The 21089-nt window shown below is 36.9% G+C and overlaps 1 protein-coding gene across 3 annotated transcripts in view; it reads right to left on the reverse strand.

The window, feature by feature from the left end:
- Positions 1-8858, reverse strand: part of LOC113067251 (transcription factor Maf-like) — a 70276-nt gene extending 61418 nt beyond the window's left edge. For 2 of the 3 annotated variants that reach the window (XM_026239590.1, XM_026239592.1), the window contains exon 1: positions 7101-8858. In XM_026239590.1, the coding sequence (XP_026095375.1) occupies positions 7101-8065 (965 nt within the window). In that variant the 5' untranslated portion in view covers positions 8066-8858. The remainder of the gene's footprint in view (positions 1-7100) is intronic. The other variant, XM_026239589.1, reaches the window with a different exon arrangement.
- Between the last annotated feature and the right edge of the window lie 12231 nt (positions 8859-21089).

Here is a 21089-nt window from a genome sequence, read left to right on the forward strand (position 1 = left end):
GTTCTGGTTTGCAAATGATACAGTATATCAGATGAGTGGTGATTAAAGATTAATTTGGAAATTAATCGCTTATCGCTTTGAAATAACGCACACCTCATGTACTAAACCCTACACTAAACCTAGCGTACAGTAGTGACAAAAGTGAGGAAAAAACGCAATCGCTAGCTTACTTTTACAAGTCTAGGACAGTGCTGTACCAGGTGAGCTACCGAGCAAGTTTACTACTTCTAAATCGCGATATAGCTACAATACTGTGAAGAAAGCATTCAAATATATTAATTAGTTTACAAATTATGCAGAAAAATACTCTGAAGTCAGTATTGAGCAATACAGCTCCAAAATAAATCTTTATCAATCCATAGTTTGCCCCTGTAATAATAATTTGTGTGAAAAATAGGATTTTTTAAAATTTTTTTATGTTTTACTGTCGCTGGTCTTTATTTTAGCTGATAACTGCAGTAAATGATGTGTAGTTGTACATTTTTGTAGTTTTGCACATAAAAAGTAAGTGTAAGTTGTGCTGCCTTAAAATTATAAATTATAAGTCAACTCAAATCTCCAAGTTGCCATTTGTACAAGTAAAGCTGACTAAGAGCATAATTTTATGGTTAAGTCACGTAGCTTTTATTTATTTGTATTTTATTATTTTGTTTATTTGTTATTATATTACTACTTATATAACTACTTAAAACATTTGTTTAACAGGATATTAGTTTTGGAGAAAATAATAATAATAATAATAATAATTTCCAGTGGTCCTATGTTGCGATATTTATGTTCTATGTTATATTGTTGTACATTCGTCCGAGCTGAAGTCACCATCCACTCCTGTTGTAAAGAAAACAGCAGCCTGAATATTGCATTAAACTTCTCTTTTAATATTTGACTGAAAAAATAAAATTCAACAAATCAAGAAGTCAGAAAGAAAAAGCCACATGTTTTGAGCAACATGAATAAACATAAATGAGAAAAGTTAAATTTTTGAGCATGCTCTCCCATTAAGATATTAGTAAGAGTCCTTCAGAAGCAGCGTGTCTGTGGTAGAGTGCTGTTGTAATGCCTGGGGTTGTGAAACAAGACTGTGTGAAGGCGTTTTATTGATACGAGTGGCACAGAGCAGCTCAAGGACTCACGTTTGTTTTCATATTCACCTCACTGCTGTGCTCTCTGCCACAGGACATGACATCACTCGCCGGGGTCACGGCCCGCCACCGACTCCACGGTGGAAAAAAACGGAAAGGGGGAGAGATGAAGACGAGAAAAGAAAGACTTGGGAAGTGGTGCTCTGTAGGTCACCTTGCCTGGCTGAGAGATCAATGTCGCTTTGACTCGCTGGTTAAAGAGAGAGAGAGCGAGAGACTGCAGCCGGACACCTTGCCAGTAAATCACCTTGCCAGCTTCATTGAGATGCAGGTATAACACAAGGATGGGCACAAGGCCAATGCCTACAATACCCCTCCCCCACCCAACACACACACGCACAAACACACACACACACTCGTTTATGGTCTCTTCCTTAAACTGTAACATACTTTTGCAATTAAAGGGATAGTTCAGGAAAATATTACAATTCTGTCCTGATTTTCAAAGAAAGCTATTTAGCTTTGTAAGACTCGGGAAAAGTGCACAAAACATATGGGCTACTCAATCAGCTTCTGTCAGATAATTAAAGGTGCGACTCAAATGTATAATTCATAAAAAATGTGTAAACTAAATTTACTAAATTTAAACTATATATATATATATATATATATATATATATATATATATATATATATATATATATATATATATATATATATATATATATATATATATATATAATGTTAAAAATGATTAGAAAATGAATTAATGAATGAATAAGTTAATGAAAACCTATTTAATGAAAAATAATTATTTAGTAATTAAATGTTATATAATTGAACGAGTAAATAAATACATGCAATATATATTTATTGGTGTGAGTAATAGGTATAGATCATATATATATTTAATAAATGAGTCTAAGGGATAGAAATAAACTGAGAAATAATGTAACTGTTCTGTATGTATAAATGACTGGACTATATATATATTCTTTTCAAATGTCCTTTTGTGTTTCACAGTAAAATCAATCAATCATTCAATCAATCAGTAAAAAGCAAATGACATGAGCATGAACTGATTACAGATGTATTATTTTTTTATTATTATATTAAATGTTATTAAATCTATTTTCTTCCCCAATATTGATGCACTGTCTCTTTAACTCACACCTATAATGATCTAACGCATGGTTGATTTTCAGAAACAAACACTACTATTATGCGTAGTGTCTCTTTCACTCTCCTGAAGTACAAGGAAACCTTCAGAGCTCAGGCAATCAACACAAACACATCCATTTCCTCCGTGTTCCAGCGGAGGGAAAGTTAAATTATTATCTTTTCAGATAGCTGCTCTATAACTCAGCTTTACAGAGGCAGAGCGGGGTCGGGGGATGATGGACGCACATGGCAGGGACATAAACTCCCACCTTTAAATCACTCTAAATGGAAATGTTTAGCGTGGAGAGATGCAGATGAGCTCGGATCCAACACCGCCGAGCTCGTTCTTGTGCTTCTGAATGAAAAACAACTGCAATGCTTCGACACCAAAGACCAAAGAGTACCTAGAAAATATTGATTTATTTATTTAGAGAAGACATGGCTTTGATTATCAGTGGAGTATGTTTTAAATAAATAAATATTTAAGTTGCCAAATTTGTTAGCCCAAATTAATTACCCAGAATGCATTAGCTCAAATGATTGCGTCCACACAGTCGACTCTAGCTTGACACCGGCATATTTATTTGCATTTGGAGGGACCTTGCAGCCACGACGCTCATTTTTAATGAGAAAATCACCCCGAGCACTTAAAATAAAATCTAAAAACGCCTGCTAAGCTAAACATGGACTCCCAACAGAGAAGATGTCTGATATGATTAAAGATGCTGTATGTAAATGATTGAAATGTCAATATGCATGAGTTGAACTGTGATTTCCTATTGTTGACCTCTGATGCAAAAGACCAATATTGTGACAGAAGACAACTATATTATCTGTAATAACCTAATCAGGATCGCCCGCAACCCATGATTAGGGCACATATGGAGTCAATATCCCACTGCTGATTGAATTAAGTGCATTCGCAGAGTGTATGTAGTATTTGTGCGTTCGTTTCAATGCATGCATGCATATGTGTGTTTTATTGTGGATTGGTGTGAAAGTGTGTGCATGGCTGTGTGTGTGTATGTGTGTGTGTGTTTTGGTGATTTGTGCTAGATGCATGTCAGTTATGGAGCCAAGGTGTGAAAATATACATGGTGTGTGTAATGAAATCCACTGACTTCATTCACAAGCTGGAATGAAATGTTTGCTTCGTCGATGCTAATGCGGTCTGTCATCAAAAGCTGTTAAACAGGATATGTTTCAGAGCATCATTAAATGTTTGATCGCATCTGATAATACCGGCTTGTGTCAGGAAAGACAAGATTAAATCAAAGTTTAAATCGTTACAGTTGGATTAGTGCGAAAATAACCAACAATATTAGCTGAGATGCTGGTTTTATTGGAACTGATTTGCCCTAATAAATTCATGTGATTTAAAAGCAAACGTACTGAAATGATATTCACACTTTACATTTTCAAACTATATATATATATAGTGTGTGTGTGTGTGTGTGTGTGTGTGTGTGTGTGTGTGTGTGTGTGTGTGTGTGTGTGTGTGCGTATTATCATACAGAGTAAAATAGAACATGCTGAAATTATATTTTATACTTTAAGTTTTGAAACTATCAACAAAAGTATCACATTCAGTGTGAGCAAAAAATAAATAAATAAATAAATAAAATAAAATAAATAAATGAAATGTATTTTTTCCCTCTGACAAAAATCTGGAATAAGAAGTATATTTAAAAAATAATAATAATAATAAAATAAAATAAATAAATTAAATGTATTTTTTCCCTCTGACAAAAATCTGGAAAAAGAAGTATTAAAAAATAAATAAATAAATAATAGTTGAATAGGAGAGAAAATGTACTGGATTGATATTGCACACTTTAAGTTTTGTTGTAGTTCTCTGAAGCAGATATGCAAAAGTGTGACCAAAACAAATCCATATTAGTAATAGAAAAAATGAAAACATTTATTGAAAAAAAAAAATCTGGCTAAGAAGTTGTAGCAAGATGCATATTTGTAAAATTCTATAACAGAAATTAGAATGCTAAAATAAATAATGTCTGGCACAGAGTGTATCTACAGATCTGAGTTATAACGGTGATGTCATTAACCGGTTGTGCGTCTTGACCTCATCAAACAGAAAAGCCATAAATTACAGGCACCGCAGCCACTCAAAGACAGTCGAGGCCCAGCTGGGGAAAATCACCAATGATTCATCAATTTAAAGCAGCAGAAACCAGGTCTTTTCTCCACTATTAATCATGCAAGAAATCATTGTGCTTTCCACGGCGTGGACCATGCAGCCTTTCCCTGAGCTCACAGCCAGGCGTGTGAAAGATGGGCCCTGAATTCCTCTGAACACACCGTGTTTAAGGGCGTGTGCGTCATCCGTTTGATATTCAAATCATCATTGTGCTGATGAGCCTCTAGGTTTTCACCGAACGCCCTGAATTCAAGCCGTCCCACACACACTTCTTTTCACTAGCTTTCCAGCTGTGTGCCCACATCCTGTGACAATGAGAGGGGAAGCTTGACTCACGCTTCGAATTATTGTGGGGCTGATAATAGTGATGGCTTGAGAGAACGACGATGGGCCTGAAGAGATAAAGAAGCTGAAAAAGTCAAAACTGAAAAAAAAAAGAAAGCGTGACATTGAGAAACAGTCTATCTTTAGGGGAATTCGGTGGGTGATAAGTGGACATCATGGTGTAGTACAATGTCAAATCATAAACTTGTGGATTTTGTTCTGTGCTTTAGAAAACACAAACAGACCACAACTCATTGGTTTTGATGAACTTTAAGTATCTGCTCATGATATTTCTAAATGGGCTAGTTATTTAAAACACATGACTGATAGAAAAGAGTTCAAGGTTATTAATTGTTAATAGTGTATAGGGTTATTCTTATCCAAAGAAAGCATGATCATTTATTGAACTGTCAGTTTCTGTTCATTTTAGATGCACTTTAGAAAAGCTCCAGTGGTTTAGAGGCGAGTCCGTTTGTTAAAATCAGGCTTTCTGCGGAATATACTTGAAACAATTATAAACTCTCCTTAAATGAATGATTAACCAGAGCAGCGAAACTGAACTGTGCGCGTGATGAGAGGAGTTTAAACTGCACGAGATCTTCAACAGTGACAGAAATCAATTTTAAAAAGGGAAAGGGTGGAAAAGGGAGGTCTTTCGCTCCTGAAATCAAGGGCTATTTAAATATACGTTTGTGCTGGTGAATGATTAGTAAATTATTGAACTATTCTAATATAAACTCACACAGCGCGTGCAGGTCAAACCCGGGCGCATTTTGTAATGTTGCTGTATACAATATTATGTTGCTGTTTTTTTTTTGTTTTTTTCAAATAAAATTAATTTGATCTGCTATATGTTATTTTAGCTCAATTAAAATTTAAGCAAATCCGATTTAATAAGAGAACATTTACTCAAACTCGAGCGAACTGTCTCGCGGCAACAAGTGAAACTGTGAACTTTCCTCCAAACCATCAGACATTAAAAAAAATATAAAAAAATAAAATGCGTATTTAATTGTCCAATCAGCATGTGATATTAAATGCTGTGTTTAGAAGGAGTCTCATATTTTAGTCGTAGCCTACTCTAATAAATAACACGAGGGCATGTGATTTTCAATATTTAACATTTATTGATGAACTATATACTGCTCCAGTTTGTACAGTCATTATGTGTCAATTAATCGATATCAAATATTAAAACGGTGTATTAGGATAGCACAAGTATAAGCTGGGACTGTTAAATTTTCTGAAAGGTCTTTTTTTTCCCCACCTGATGCAAGTAAATGTTTTAAGGCAGCGAGCTCCTAGATATTTCAATATTAGGCTTTATCATGCATTCATTTGATTTCTATTTGAAAATGCTCAATTTTCGGGTGCAGTGTTTCGAGCGCGTGACAAGCCTGACTCTTCAGTCTTCACTGATAGGCTACAATATTCCTCTCTTTAACGAAAATAATTTAGAAACACTTGAGTCCCTTGAACAGTTCGCTTGTTTTACCGTATTTTATGGTCAGGCAATATTTCGAGTGACATATTTGTCAAATTGCAAATCTTTCACAGTCTTAAGTGTATCACACTGAGAGATAAGTTACAATTGTTTCAGGGGTTTAATAATGCATCTTCGTCCGAAACATAAAAAAGGATACTCATACAGAATCACTCTTCTTGCCAAAACATATATGTTTTATCATTAAAATTGCTGTACACAAATGACAGGAGTTTGTCGCAAGAATAATGGAGGCGATGTTTCATGTAAAGGATGAAAAGATGTCACTTTTTTTGATTAGAGTCCTCAAAAAAGTGGACAGGACCAGACAATGAGAAAATAAATGTAAATCGGAGCATTTCAACTCAGTTCGTTCAGGAAAAAGAAACATGACACATGACCAGCATGTGTAGACGATACACAAATAAATAGAGAACTGAGTGAGTTCTTCACAACAACACAACATGTGATGAAACACAGTCAGTCTAACTCAGTTTATGAGGGGAATGAGTCTGTTCAGACACTTCTCCGTGTACAGTGCCCTCATGTAACCAGCATGTGGCACTTGAACTTTACAACAAAAAATGTGAACTTAAAACTTACGCAACACGAGGCGTAGACATGATGAAGCATCGAATGAAAGTGGTAAACGTTCACATATTACATAAAATGATAACAACTCAGCGATGGAAAATGTCTTAATATTGTCCAAAAGCGGAGCGCGAAAGTTACGTGGGCTAAACTCTAAAGTTCTTTGTACTGGTTTAAATGTTTCTAAATTTTGCAAAAAAAAAAAAAAAAAAAAAAAGTGAGAGGAAACATCTGCCCCGCGCGCGCCCGATCCAACACAACTTTCGCACACCGCTGCTCTATGAAGTGCCGGTAAACTCACATGAAAAACTCCGGGGACGACGGGTTGTTGTCGCTGCTCGAGCCGTTTTCTCTGAAGCCGCTGCTGATGAGCTTCTCGTACTTCTCCTTGTACGCGTCCCTCTCGCGCGCCAGTCTGGAGATCTCCTGCTTGAGGTGGTCCACCTGCTGCAGCAGCTGGGTCTTCTCGCCCTCCAGGACGTGCCTCTGCTGCACCCGCTTGTAGCGACACGACTGGGCATAGCCTCTGTTTTTGAGGGTTCTCCTCTTCTGTTTGAGCCGGATCACCTCCTCTTTGCTGACCCCCCGGAGGTGTCGGTTGAGCTCGCGCACGGACATGGTCACCAGCTGCTCGTCCGAGAAGCGGTCGTCCAGGTGCATGTGCTGGTGGTTGGCGGAGTTGCCGTTGGACTGCATCCCGGGCGTCGGATGGTGGCCGCCCGGGTGGTGGTGGTGATGGTGGTGGTGGTGGGGTGTCCCGTTCTGGGCTGCGGCGGCCGCGATGACCGCGGAGACCACCGCGGCGGCGGATCCCATCTCCTCGCCGGCCATGGCGCCTCCCGCCCCGGCTGCGCTGCTGAACTGCTGCCCTCTAGCATATCCGTCGAAGCTCTGGAGCTGGTGACTGCTGTTGATCAGCGCCTCCACCGCGTCCTCGGGGCTGAAGCCCAAAGCCTCTGGGTTGAGCTGCTGTTGGTAGCCGGTCATCCAGTAGAAATCCTCCAGGTGCGCCTTCTGCTCGCTCCCGGAGCCCGGACTGGGCGCCGAGAAGCTTGGGGAAGGGGGAACCGAGCTGCAAGGCGTGCTCATCGGGGTGGAAGACAGGGATCCCCCGGCGATCAGGCGGCTGCACTGGCTGATGCTGCGATCGGGCTCCACCGGCTCCTTTTTCACTTCAAACTTCATCAGATCGAAGTCATTAACATATTCCATGGCCAGGGGACTGGTGGGCAGGTCGGAGCTGCTCATTGCCAGTTCTGATGCCATCCTTTTGCTGTTGACAGTCCTCCAAAGGGGGTGAAGAGCAGCTGTCAAACTGGTCGGGTTCGAGACAGCGTGAGCCAGCTTGATTTCTTTATTTAATTCTTCAAAAGCAAAGAAAAGGCTTCGCGAGCGCCGATTTATTTATTTATTTTTTAAATTGACGCGTTTTCGCCTCTCGCGCACAGACGCAGGAGCGCGCGCGTCTCTAGCTCTTCTCTCTTTGTACGCGAGTGTCGACGCGTTTGAGCCGCAAACATTTAACACTGCATGGCTTTTTTTTCTCTCTCTCTCTCTCAATAGTTTCGTTGAAATGAAGACCGTAACATGTATGTGACTGGCAACTGGATGCTTGGCTGGAAAAAAAAAAGTACTCCGGGCTTGTTCTAGAGTTTTTAAAGGATCACCGAGCATAGGAGTATAAAAGCAATGCTGAGTTTTATAGCCGCCCTGACGTCAGGTTTGAAATACGAAATTGACTCGGACTCGTAGCCAATAGGCTCGCTGAAACCGAGGGTCAATTTACATACTAGAGAAGAAACAAAAGTTTCCCGAACTGTCAGAACTGACAGAGAGCTAAACGACGACTTTAACTCTTTATGGACAGTGATTTTGTTTTTCTCATTTAAAGCAGGTAAAGCTTTTGCACATCTTTTCTCTCATTGCATTTTTTTCCCCACATTGCCTGTTGTTTAAAATAAAGCGATCTAACTATGCATTGATCACAATGATTTATTTAAGTGATATCAATAACCTTAAAAAGATCAGTTATAGTAACTATACGAAAACGATGCTAGTTTAAACAACAATATTATTGAAATTTCTTATAAGAAACCACTTATATACCATATTAATTAATGTTTTAATTACCTCATCGCTTAAGGTATCCAATTAAAATATTTAATATAAGGCAATTATTAATATTTTTTCAGACATATTGGAGGGAAAAAAAAATACATGACGAATATAGCCTATTAGTGACAGATGCAACTACTAATGCAGTTAAAATGACCATATGGTTTCCACAGAGTAAGCGTCTTTGTTGTTTTAATGTGAATATATTAATTTATTAGATTTTTTTTTCTTCTCCACTGTCCCGCAAAACGTGGCCGGGATGCGCGTACATGCGAGGGGACACGCGGTTTGAAAACTCAACAGCGCCCCCTCTCGGCTGAGCCGAACCGCGTCTGTCCATTAGCGGAGTGTCAGATCACTGTCACGGTTAGATTTTTAACTGCATGGGGAGCACTTTTATGATGACACATCAGTAGATTTAATGTTCACTTAATGTACATTAAGTGCATAAGTAGTAACCAAATGATCGTATTAAGGATGTATTAATGTATATAATTTTGTTTCTTTCTTTTTTTTTTATCAGGGGTTGATGTGCATCATGCTACTAGTGTACTATATATTTCCTTTTCTTTAAAGATGTGGCCACATCTCCAATTACTGTTTCTCTCACAGTGTAATTCTATAGTTAAACACGGAGTAATACTAATGGACAACATGTAATTAATCATTATTAATTTGAGCAGCTTGTAATTACACATTGTTCTTGTTGTATTTATTATTATAATTAATTATAATAGCATGTAATATATAGCATGAGCACATTCTGAAAAGTATTGCTTGTTATACTTCTGCTGTTAAATAGAGTGCGTGCACAAGCACTACACGTGTATCTCTGTAAGTGCTCAGAAACGGCTCTCATTGCTGGAGGCTTTCTTAATAAACAGGATTTCTCTCCTAGAGCAGCGTTAGCTCATGAGAGCAGACAATAAAGAAGACGATTCTCACAGGAGATATTGAAATGTGGCCGAGCTCTCTGTGGAAAAGCCACGCCAGGAAGCCACGCAAACTACAAAGCCGCCGGCGTAAAAATAAAAATAAACACAAGCCCAGAGTCCCAAAAGGAAGTCAGTATTCTCTTAGTCTCAGTGACTGTTCTCGGGGACCCAAACTTAGAAAATCAACATATCATTTCATTAATTAGATCACCCAACAAAAGCCTTCGGAGGCCGTTCAAAACGCTGAATAAATATTGAATTTATGTCCCTTCTGACTGTGTATAACTGCTCAACAATCAAGAGAAATAAAGAGTCCCAGATATGAAAAAATATACTTTACTTCATTTCTATTTCTGCTTCTTTAGAGCAGAAGTAATATAGTTAGCATTGCCTTGATGTAAAATACTTGTCCCACAATGTTTTCAGTCATTTTAACATCACAGCAGTGGTATATCGATATAACATATGATCACAAATTAGTGCGCTACAGAAGAAACGCACGCATCTGCTGATTGCAACTCACAGCTAATACATGAAATATTAATATTCTGCTCATGCTATGGGTGAAGCCCACCGTACTGTTTACATGAACAAAACAAATGAGATTGAGACTTTATGTGCTGTTGTGATTTATAATTCGACCGTGTGTATATATCACCTGATGAAAGAACTGTGTTTACTAGGTTTTACTGTCCGAGGTTGACTTAAGGATTCATTCATTTCACTTGTGTAATACATCATGTAAATTGTGTTTTATTATATTCATTTGGTGTGTGTTTCTGTCTGTTTTTAGTTTTTACTCAATCTCTTTTCTTTAACTAAACTCAGAGTTATTAAAGGCATAATATCCAAAATATAATCATGTTTTTGACAGGTTTCATGAGACTGAACGTAAATTTGTAATAACTGGAAGAGTGCAAGTGCAATACTTTTTTGTATAATTACACTGTAACACGGGCATCTTAAAATAAACTTTAACCAGAACTGGTTAACTTAAACATTAAAAAGATAAAAAAACTGTATGGACATATTAAAAAAATATATATATGTTAAATGTTATTTTGGACTTAAATCTGGTTAATTTCTGTATTATTGTGTAATCATTTATGTAATTGTGGACACATTTTAATGAAAATAATCTTGTTTTTTTTTTACATTTCTAGAGCATTTGGTTTCTTTCAAAGTGTTTCATGTGTAGAAGTGATTGCTGTGGGGGCGGGAGACCCTTCTGATCATGAGAGAGAGAGAGAGAGAGAGAGAGAGAGGACAGTCCTCCTCTAATCTACTAAGATTCATCATATCCCATTTCCTGCTCTTCATGTTCATATGAGCACATTACCAAGGTCTTTGTTAAGGAGAGATTGCATGACCTTTCTGAATTCACCCCCCTTGAGAATATTGATGAATATTGTTTAAAAATAACTGGCTGTATGATTTACAGTTCATCCACACACATTTAATTATTGTAACCATTACTGAGTTCTCCCATTGTTTTGAGCAATGGCCTCAGCGGTGAGCGAGAGCTTGCGATTTGTTTCTGTGTGAGCCGGGAACCCCCCGGACGTCAGTGGGCCTTCAAAACCTGCACATCTTTACATTGAAGCGGTGATGTCCTTGCTCAGATTCCCAGTCCAGGAAGAGGATTATATTCCGTCTGAACTGAAGATGTGAAAACGGCTTCATCCTATTCTACAGCCTCAGAAGCCTTTTAGAAGCTAATTCATATTTAAACAGCAGTCGATATTAGTGCACTCTGTAATGCGGTGGGATTGTGTCTGATCAATAAAAGTGAAAGCAAATATCTTTAATAACATATTTTTATATATATATAGTTAATGAACTGCACTATATTTATTTTTATTATTTACTTTATCACACATCTCAGATGATGCACTATAGTTCAGATAATATTCTGGGATCAAGAGAAGTAAAGCTCAGTTGACTACATTACTAACTAACTAAATGAATATATAGCAGAGACAATGGAAGTGATGGGGCCCTATGTGACCCTGGACCACAAAACCAGTCTTAAGTGTACATTTTTCGAAATTGAGATTTATACGTCTTAAATAAACGTTCCATTGATGTATGATTTATTAGGAGGACAATATTTGGCCGAGATACAACTATTTGAAAATCTGGAATCTGAGGGAAAAAATCCAAATACTGAGAAAATCAAAGTTGTTCAAATTAATTATTAGCAATGCATATTACTAATCAAAAATGTGTTTTGATATATATACGTTAGTAAATATCTGCTTAGAACATGATCTTTACTTAATATCCTAATGATTTTTGAAGAAAAATCTATAATTTGACCCATACAATGTTTTTTTTAGCTATTGCTACACATATACCCCACCGACTTAATACTGGTTTGTGGTCCAGGGTCACATATTATATCAAGTTTATAGTTTTACAAAAGCACTTAAATTAAAATTAAAATTCTTCTGTTGAAATGTGTGTATTATTTGAGCTGTAAATCTCCTTCGATAATCAGTTTTACAATAGTTTTAGGGTTTATGATCTGTTGTCATGCAAACATTGTAAATCTGGGTGAAACTTTCAGCGCTATCTCACGACTAATTCGTACGTATTTTACGAGGTGGCTTATTCGTACGAATTTGTACGACCTCACTCGTATGATTGTATCTACGACCCCAGTGAGGTTAGGTTTAGGGGTGGGGTTAGGTGTAGGTCATTCGTACAAATTCATACGAATTGTGCAACTCATAAAACACGTACGATTTGGCAACAATTGTATGAATTTGTACGAGTGTGGTCATACAAATTCGTACGAATAAGCCACCTTGTGAAAAATGTACGAATTGCCGTGAGATCGGGTTGGAAACTTCACACAGAAGAGATTTATTTTTCCCACTGAAGTCATGTCAAAGGTTAGTTCTCTCATCATTTTATCATTACTTGTTCCAAACCCATTACACTTGCATTCATCTTCGTAACACTGACTAAAATATATTTCTATGTTAAGATATGCTCTCTCATCATTTCTGCCCATCCATGGAAAGTCCATGGAAATGCTTTGCATGCTTCAAAATCACAGAAAGACATCCTTATGAATGAATAGTTTTATAAGGTGGAACACACTACACTATTTATATTTATATACACATACACTTATTTATCTAACACACATGCTTAGTACATATAATTTGCACATAATTTATCTGTGCATACACAACTGCTTTTTGTAATATACCTGCCATACAATTGTCAATTTGTATATTGTCATTCCTTAACGACTTATTTGTATTTTTTATTCTTTTATTATGTGTTTTATGTTCTGTCGCTGTCACTCTGTTGTACTGCGGAGCTTCTGTCACGAAAACAAATTCCTCGTATGTGTAAACATACCTGGCAATAAAGCTCATTCTGATTCTGATAATAATATATAATCATGTTTTTTTTTTTTTTTTCAGAAGACTTTGATTAAGCCACTTAAATATGGATATGGATTGCTTTTAAAATGTTTTATGTATTTTTTTTGATGGTGTTACTCCATTGCGTTAGTTAAGTTGCTTTTTATGAAAAGTGTTGCTTTTTGTTACCTGAGCTGGGATTGCTTATTTGGTTTTTAATAAAAAATAATAATAATAATAAACTTCTTCCTCTGCATCTCACTCCCAGTTTCTCTCAACATGGGGACAGGTAAGCAATCAGTCAATAAGTGAGAAAACAAGGTAACTTAATTATTTGAAAAAGTAACTCAGATATATTGTTGTAAAATTAAAAGTGATGTTAATTTACTAGTTACTTGAAAAAAAAAAAGGAATCTGATGACGTTACTCACATTACTTGTAATGCATTATCTCCGACATTGATGTTTATGAGTTGTAGCCATACATCTGAAACATTTGAACAGATTGGACGTATTCACTCATGTGGCGCACTGTAACCCAGATTTTTGCTTCTAAACCTTGGATATTTTAAAGATATGGATAGGTTAATTGGATAGAAGATCTGTTTCAGTCTCATCGTGATAGCTGTGCTAGACATAAACATCCTCCACTGAACTTTAATAAAGCTATTGAATGGAAAGAAATCCACCATTATCGGGATTATGGCGACATTCATTCATTATACAATCCCAGTGGGTGACTAGCTTAATATTCACTCACAATCCCTGTTTAACAAAGTCTATTAAATCCCAAGCTTAGCACAAATGAACGCCATGATTTCAATGAACTCATTTGAGGAACATTTAATTACCAGCTATGGAAAAATGAAATGTTTCTCCATAGGGATTTTTTTTTTTTAACTAAGAGTTGTATCTTTTTGTAATAGAATGAAGGCGACATAAAAGCTATTACCAGGTTGGCGTTCACTGTGGCATCCCTCAGTGCAATGTTTTATGAAGGGAATAAAAAACAAAAAAAAATGCAGATTAACATCAGCTTCAACTCATGGAAACAAAGTGCCGTAATTGAGCAGCAGCTTCTTGCGTTTTAGAGTTAATTTCCTGGACTTTAACGCACTCTCATTTCATCTGCAGACATATTTATCATCACACCTCTCTCTCTCTCTCTCTCTCTCTCTCTCTCTCTCTCTCTCTCCATGAACACTTTACTACACATGCGTTTATTGCACTTAGACTAGATGAGGCCTGAACGACTTGCGCTCATGGATTGTATGTAAACTGATCACATTTGCTTTCATTTAAAACTGAGTTATACCTGGTGTAATCCATGTTTTACACTTGCAGCAAGAGAATCATTCATAATAATTGTTTAGGAGTTACCTATCTATCGCATTGTCAGTTATGGCAAATGTCAGTAGTGTCAATACATCCAAGATGGCAGACGAGTTACAAGAAATAAAATAAGTTATATTTATTGGCAAGATTTGGCAATATAAGGTCCCATTAGTGAACATTACTTAAAGCCTTAACTAACAATTTGCTAAACATTTGTTAAAGTATCTATTAGCCTTTTATAATTTTAGTTAATAAACATACAACTGTTCATTGATAGACCATGTTTTCTCTGGTCTATTAAATACTATTAACAGATACAACATTTGATTTTATATTTCTTTTAGTAAATGAAAAAAAAACAACAACATCAAGATTAATAAATACAGTACTTCATAATTTTGTTTAATTATTAGTTCAGTAACGTTAACAAATAGAATGTCATTGTAATGTGTTGCCTACAGTATATATTTTTATTTCATTTAATACTGAAAAAAAATGAAATAAAAATTGTGTTGTTTTTAGTGTCACACAGTTAGCTTAGCAACATGGTAATCCCAAACAATGTCAGATTGTAAGTGATTGCTAGACCTATGGATTTTATGAACAGTATGTATTTTTGTTTATCAGCGTGTGACACAGTTATCTTAGCAACATGCAAACAGCAAACTATAATGCTTTCTAAAAGCATGTCACATAATTAGCTAAGCAATGGTCACAGTCTGTGTCTTTCCTTGTCTTCCCTGTTTGACCTGTAGTTTTCCCTCATGTCTGATTAATTTCCTTGATTAGTTTATTCAGTTCACCTTTGTCCTGTTTATTTAGTCATTAGTCCCTCTTTTGCTTTTGTATAAGTACTCCCTGTTTCTGTTCAGTCTTTGCTGGTTATTGTATTGTGATGTTTGATATTGTTTTGCTATGTGTTCCCTTGGATCTATGAATTATCACCTTCTTGGACTCTAATTAAACTCTTGTGTGTATTACCTTAGTCTTTGTGTGCGTTTCCTCAACATCAGCATTATTATTATTATTTTTTTAATTTTGTGTTTTTTTTTCTTTTGCAACCATGGACCATCCTGAAATTCCTTCTCCTGCTGCTTCGAGGGACTTTCTCTCAAAGACCACAATAGACTATAGAGGTAGCTCATTAACAGAGATCATAAACATGAGTAAGTCTCTTTTTATTAATTTGTACTAGTTTTCACATAACGTGTAAACATTTTACTAATTAGACTTTTTCCAAATACTTTTTCCAAACTGTAATTCCTGACTAAATGTATAATCAAGTGAAACATTATGAAGTTTCAATAACAATATACAATACTATACCATTCAAAAGCTTGATGTAAATAATATAAATGTGACAAATAGAGATAACTCTAACAAATGTAAAAACAATGCAGTTCTTTCAACTTATCCCCCCCCCAAAAAAAAACTGAAAAATATTCTCAGCTCTTTTCAACATTAATAATAATTATAATGATGATGATGATGATAATAAATGTTTTTTTTTTTTTTTTTTGGTAGAAAATATGAATGTTAAAAGGATTTCTGAAGGATTGTGTGACTGGAGTAAGGATGCCAAAAAAATTGTTTGAAAGTAAGCTTTGATTGTCCCTAATAAACTGTTTAACTGCTTCCCCAAGTGGATATTAAATTATGTTGTGGGATAAATAAATATATTCTTAATAAACTACAAACATAAAATTATATAGATTTATTTTATTCTCACATTCTTTCTTGTAAGTCCTCCCTCACAGTGGCACAGCTGAATGAGAGGCTCATTATGTCTCAGGTCTTCGTCTTCTCAGGTGTAAATCACAATGATTTTCATGATAGTTGACGCCTACTCGCATATGACTTTTACCAACAAAAAGTGTCTTAGAAAATTTAAATCAATATATTGTTTTCTGTGAATGAGTAAACAAGATGATTTTCACATAATTTAGAAAGAAACATTCTAGGCTACAAGCTCCAGTTCTCAACAATCCCGGGAACCAATGTTATGTATGTGTTTTATGGCCTTATTCAAGTGATTTAACATTTTTAGGTTTCCACTAACCATGCATTACCAAGCTTTTTTTTTTCTCAAAAATACAATCATGTACATGCATGCATTTCACATATTATTATAGCCCAGTTTGTGCTGATTACAGTGATATTAGACTTTACCCATTTAGATATTTATAAGAAACTGAAAAAAGCACAAATATCAGGGCATGACAAAACTTCTCCAGGCCCCAAAAATACCCTTAGACTTCAGAGGGTTAACAGAGTATCACACAGTTAGCTTAGCATTGTACAGTGCTCTATTAGGATTCAGTTGTAATTGTCTGTTATGTATTTTTATATTTATTACTGTGTCACACATTTAGTTTAGCAACATGCTAACAGCAAACACCATTGGAATCAGTTGTAAGTGAGTGTTGGGCCTATGCATTTTTATGCTTGAAGCCCAAAGCATGCTTTGTTTTTGTACATTAACACATGCGTTCAGTGAAATAGGTAGCCTTTCAAAGAGTACTCAATTTGATAGAATGCGCGAACACAGGCGATTGACACGTGTGCTCTAGAAAGCTCTGCCCAGTGTCCAAGTTATGAATGATAAAAATGTATTTGTAATCTTTTAAAACAAAGTTGCAACTCTAATAAATCTGTAGTTGTTAGAATCAGCAGCCTGAGCCAGTGTCACCACTTTGTGGAACAACTGATCAATGCAAAAAGAATTAAATTTGCATGAGCAACCCAAAAAAATTGTGTGGTGCTTCGCATACACATAAAATCTGAAGTCTACTTTGGGCTTAACAGAGGATCAAACAATTAGCTTAGCAGCAAGCTAACGTAAAACAGTATTGGAATAAGCTAAAAGCAAACAATCCAATGCGCTCCATTGACTTTGACTATTGACTATTGCGGAAATCTGCCTCCTTGTCATTTCTGACTTGAGCATTGGATTGTTTCCAACCCCACTCCCCACGCCCCATCTCTATTGGTCTCAACTGAAAGTATCTGATATGTATTTTTATGTTTATTATTGTCACACAGATAGCTTAGGAATATGGTAACATCAAACACTATTACAATAAAATGAAAGTGACTGATAAATAAGTTTATGCTTAATACAATGTCATACAGTTAACTTAGCATCATGCTAATACCAAACTCTATTAAGATGGGTGTACACGGTGCATTTTTTGCTGTTGTATGAGTTCGCATACAATTTTTTCAATCGTGTGGAAATCGTGTATATGCTCGGATTTAGACCATATCATAGAACTGAGACTGCTCTCCTTAGAGTTACAAATGACCTGCTGTTATCATCTGATCGTGGTTGTATCTCTTTATTAGTTCTATTGGATCTTAGTGATGCATTTGACACAATTGACCACAACATTCTTTTGCATAGACTTGAACACCTTGTTGGCATCAATGGAAGTGCAGTAGCATGGTTTAAATCATACTTATATGACCCCCATCAATTCATAGCAGTGAATGAAGATGTATCATATCGATCACAAGTGCAGTATGGAGTACCTCAAGGCTCAGTACTGGGGTCACTACTCTTCATGCTTTATATTTTACCCTTTGGAGATATCAACAGGGAACATGGTGTTAGCTTTCACTGTTATGCTGATGATACTCAGCTCTATATTTCTTTGCGGCCCGAAGAAACACACCAATTTTAAAAACTAATAGAATGCATAGTCGATATAAAAAACTGGATGACGAGTAATTTCTTACTGCTAAATTCTAAAAACACAGAGGTCCTAATTATAGGACCTAAAAACTCTGCATGTAATAACCTAGAACACTGTCTTAGACGTGTTGCTCTGTCAATTCTTCGTCATCAGTTAGGAACCTAGGTGTGCTATTTGATCGCAATCTTTCCTTAGAAAGCCACGTTTCTAGCATTTGTAAAACTGCATTTTTCCATCTCAAAAATATATCTAAATTACGACCTATGCTCTCAATGTCAAATGCAGAAATGTTAATCCATGCATTTATGACTTCAAGGTTAGATTATTGTAATGCTTTATTGGGTGGTTGTTCTGCACGCCTGGTAAACAAACTACAGCTAGTCCAAAATGCAGCAGCAAGAGTTCTTACTAGAACCAGGAAGTATGACCATATTAGCCCGGTCCTGTCATCGCTGCACTGGCTCCCTATCAAACATTGTATAGATTTTAAAATATTTCTTATTACTTATAAAGCCCTTAATGGTTTAGCACCACAGTATTTGAATGAGCTCATGTTACATTATACTCCTCTACGTCCGCTACGTTCTCAAAACTCAAGCAATTTGATAATACCTAGAATATCAAAATCAACTGCAAGCGGCAGATCCTTTTCCTATTTGGCGCCTAAACTCTGGAATAACCTACCTAACATTGTTCGGGAGGCAGACACAATCTTGCAGTTTTAATCTAGATTAAAGACCCATCTCTTTAACCTGGCATACACATAACATACTAATATGCTTTTAATATCCAAATCTGTGAAAAGATTTTTAGGCTGCATTAATTAGGTAAACCGGAACCGCAAACACTTCACATAACACCGTACTTTCTACATCATTAGAAGAATGGCATCTACGCTAATATTAGTCTGTTTCTCTCTTGTTCCGAGGTCACCGTGGCCACCAGATCCAGTCTTGTCCAGATCAGAGGGTCACTGCAGTCACCCGGATCCAGTACGTATCCAGACCAGATGGTGGATCAGCACCTAGAAAGGACCTCTACTGCCCTGAAAGACAGCGGAGACCAGGACAACTAGAGCCCCAGATACAGATCCCCTGTAAAGACCTTGTCTCAGAGGACCACCAGGACAAGACCACAGGAAACAGATGATTCTTCTGAACAATCTGACTTTGCTGCAGCCTGGAATTGAACTACTGGTTTCGTCTGGTCAGAGGAGAACTGACCCCCCAACTGAGCCTGGTTTCTCCCAAGGTTTTTTTCTCCATTCTGTCACCGATGGAGTTTCGGTTCCTTGCCGCTGTCGCCTCTGGCTTGCTTAGTTGGGGTCACTTCATCTACAGCGATATCATTGACTTGATTGCAAATAAATGCACAGACACTATTTAAACTGAACAGAGATGAGATACCTGAATTCAATGATGAGCTGCCTTTAACTGTCATTTTGCATTATTGATGCTTTGATGCAATGTATTTTGTTTAAAGCGCTATATAAATAAAGGTGACTTGACTTGACACACACACACACACACACACACACACACACACACACACACACCACCAGACGTCCCAGTTTCCTGTTGCTGAATAAGAACCTGTGTGTGTATGAAACAGCTCGTATCATATTCGCACCGTGTACGCCTGCCTTTTGGAATGAATTATAAGTCAAATATGTGAGTGTTGTGCACTTTATGTATGGTGCACTCTTAAGGTAGCATGTTTGTAGAAGATTTTCACCTGTTTTATCTTCTGCCAGGCAAGAATTGTAAGTTTGATCACTAAGAAAAGCAGTAGCACACCTTTCTTTAGCAAACCGTGTGTTTTGAGACATCATTCATGTGCAGTATGAGTTACGTGCTGAAGTTAAACACTCAGGTGAAAGGTTTGCGTGCTACCCCACAGTCTAATATTTCTTATTACTCACACTGTTATTATTTAGTTTACTCATTGTGTTAACCGTGACCCACTCATATAAAACTCCTTAGTGTTAGCGTGGGAAAGAACGCGCTGATGATTCATTTGGTGGAGATGGGAAGCAATGTGCCCTGCTCTGTTATTTATGTGCCACGCATCGCCACAGAGATGCTCATTAATAAGCATCTCCCACCTGAGCTATTAGAGAGCAGGAGAGAGGCAATATCTTCGGCTCTGACCCTGTCACCGTCGCCCCGTTATGGCTACAGGACACCTCACACACTGCATCATCCCTCGCTAGCCATAAATCCACTCTCTTCTGCTAATTAGTCTGCTAAGTGAGAGGGGCCGCTGACAGCAGGCATAGCCAGGTCATCATGGCTAGAGCTGGGCTGAGATGCCGACAGAGACGCATGCTTGATCTGTCGCAGGGTTTCTCATGGTTTCTGAAACCTAGGGACTTTTTTTATGTTTGTGGTTTGAAAACAGCTCATTTGTATTCTCCTGTAGTAAAAAAAATAAATCGGAAATGAGATGTCTTTAATATCCCAGTTATGTCTCCTAGACTGCAGTGAGACAAAATGGAGACCTCTGCTTAGTCTTTGCTTCTTCTCCTGGAGAGAAGACACAAGTAATCTAACATAGCATTTCAAAAGAGATTTAACATTATCTCAAATTCTCCTCATTAAACTCTCCCAGGAATATTCCAGCCTATTCTATTTATTTTATTGCTCTGGCATGTAAAGGTTTTAAAAGGTATGATGCTTTTTTTTGAAAGATTTTTTTTATTGTAGATCCTCTATGCCCCTCCTCGTAGTTTTCTACGCATAGTTTTCTACCAAGTCCCTCTTTCTGACAAGCACAGTCTGCTCTGATTGGCCAACTGACCCAGTGCATTGTGATTGGCTGAACACCACAAA

This window comes from Carassius auratus, chromosome 50, assembly GCF_003368295.1.
Source record: "Carassius auratus strain Wakin chromosome 50, ASM336829v1, whole genome shotgun sequence".
Lineage (NCBI taxonomy): Eukaryota > Metazoa > Chordata > Actinopteri > Cypriniformes > Cyprinidae > Carassius > Carassius auratus.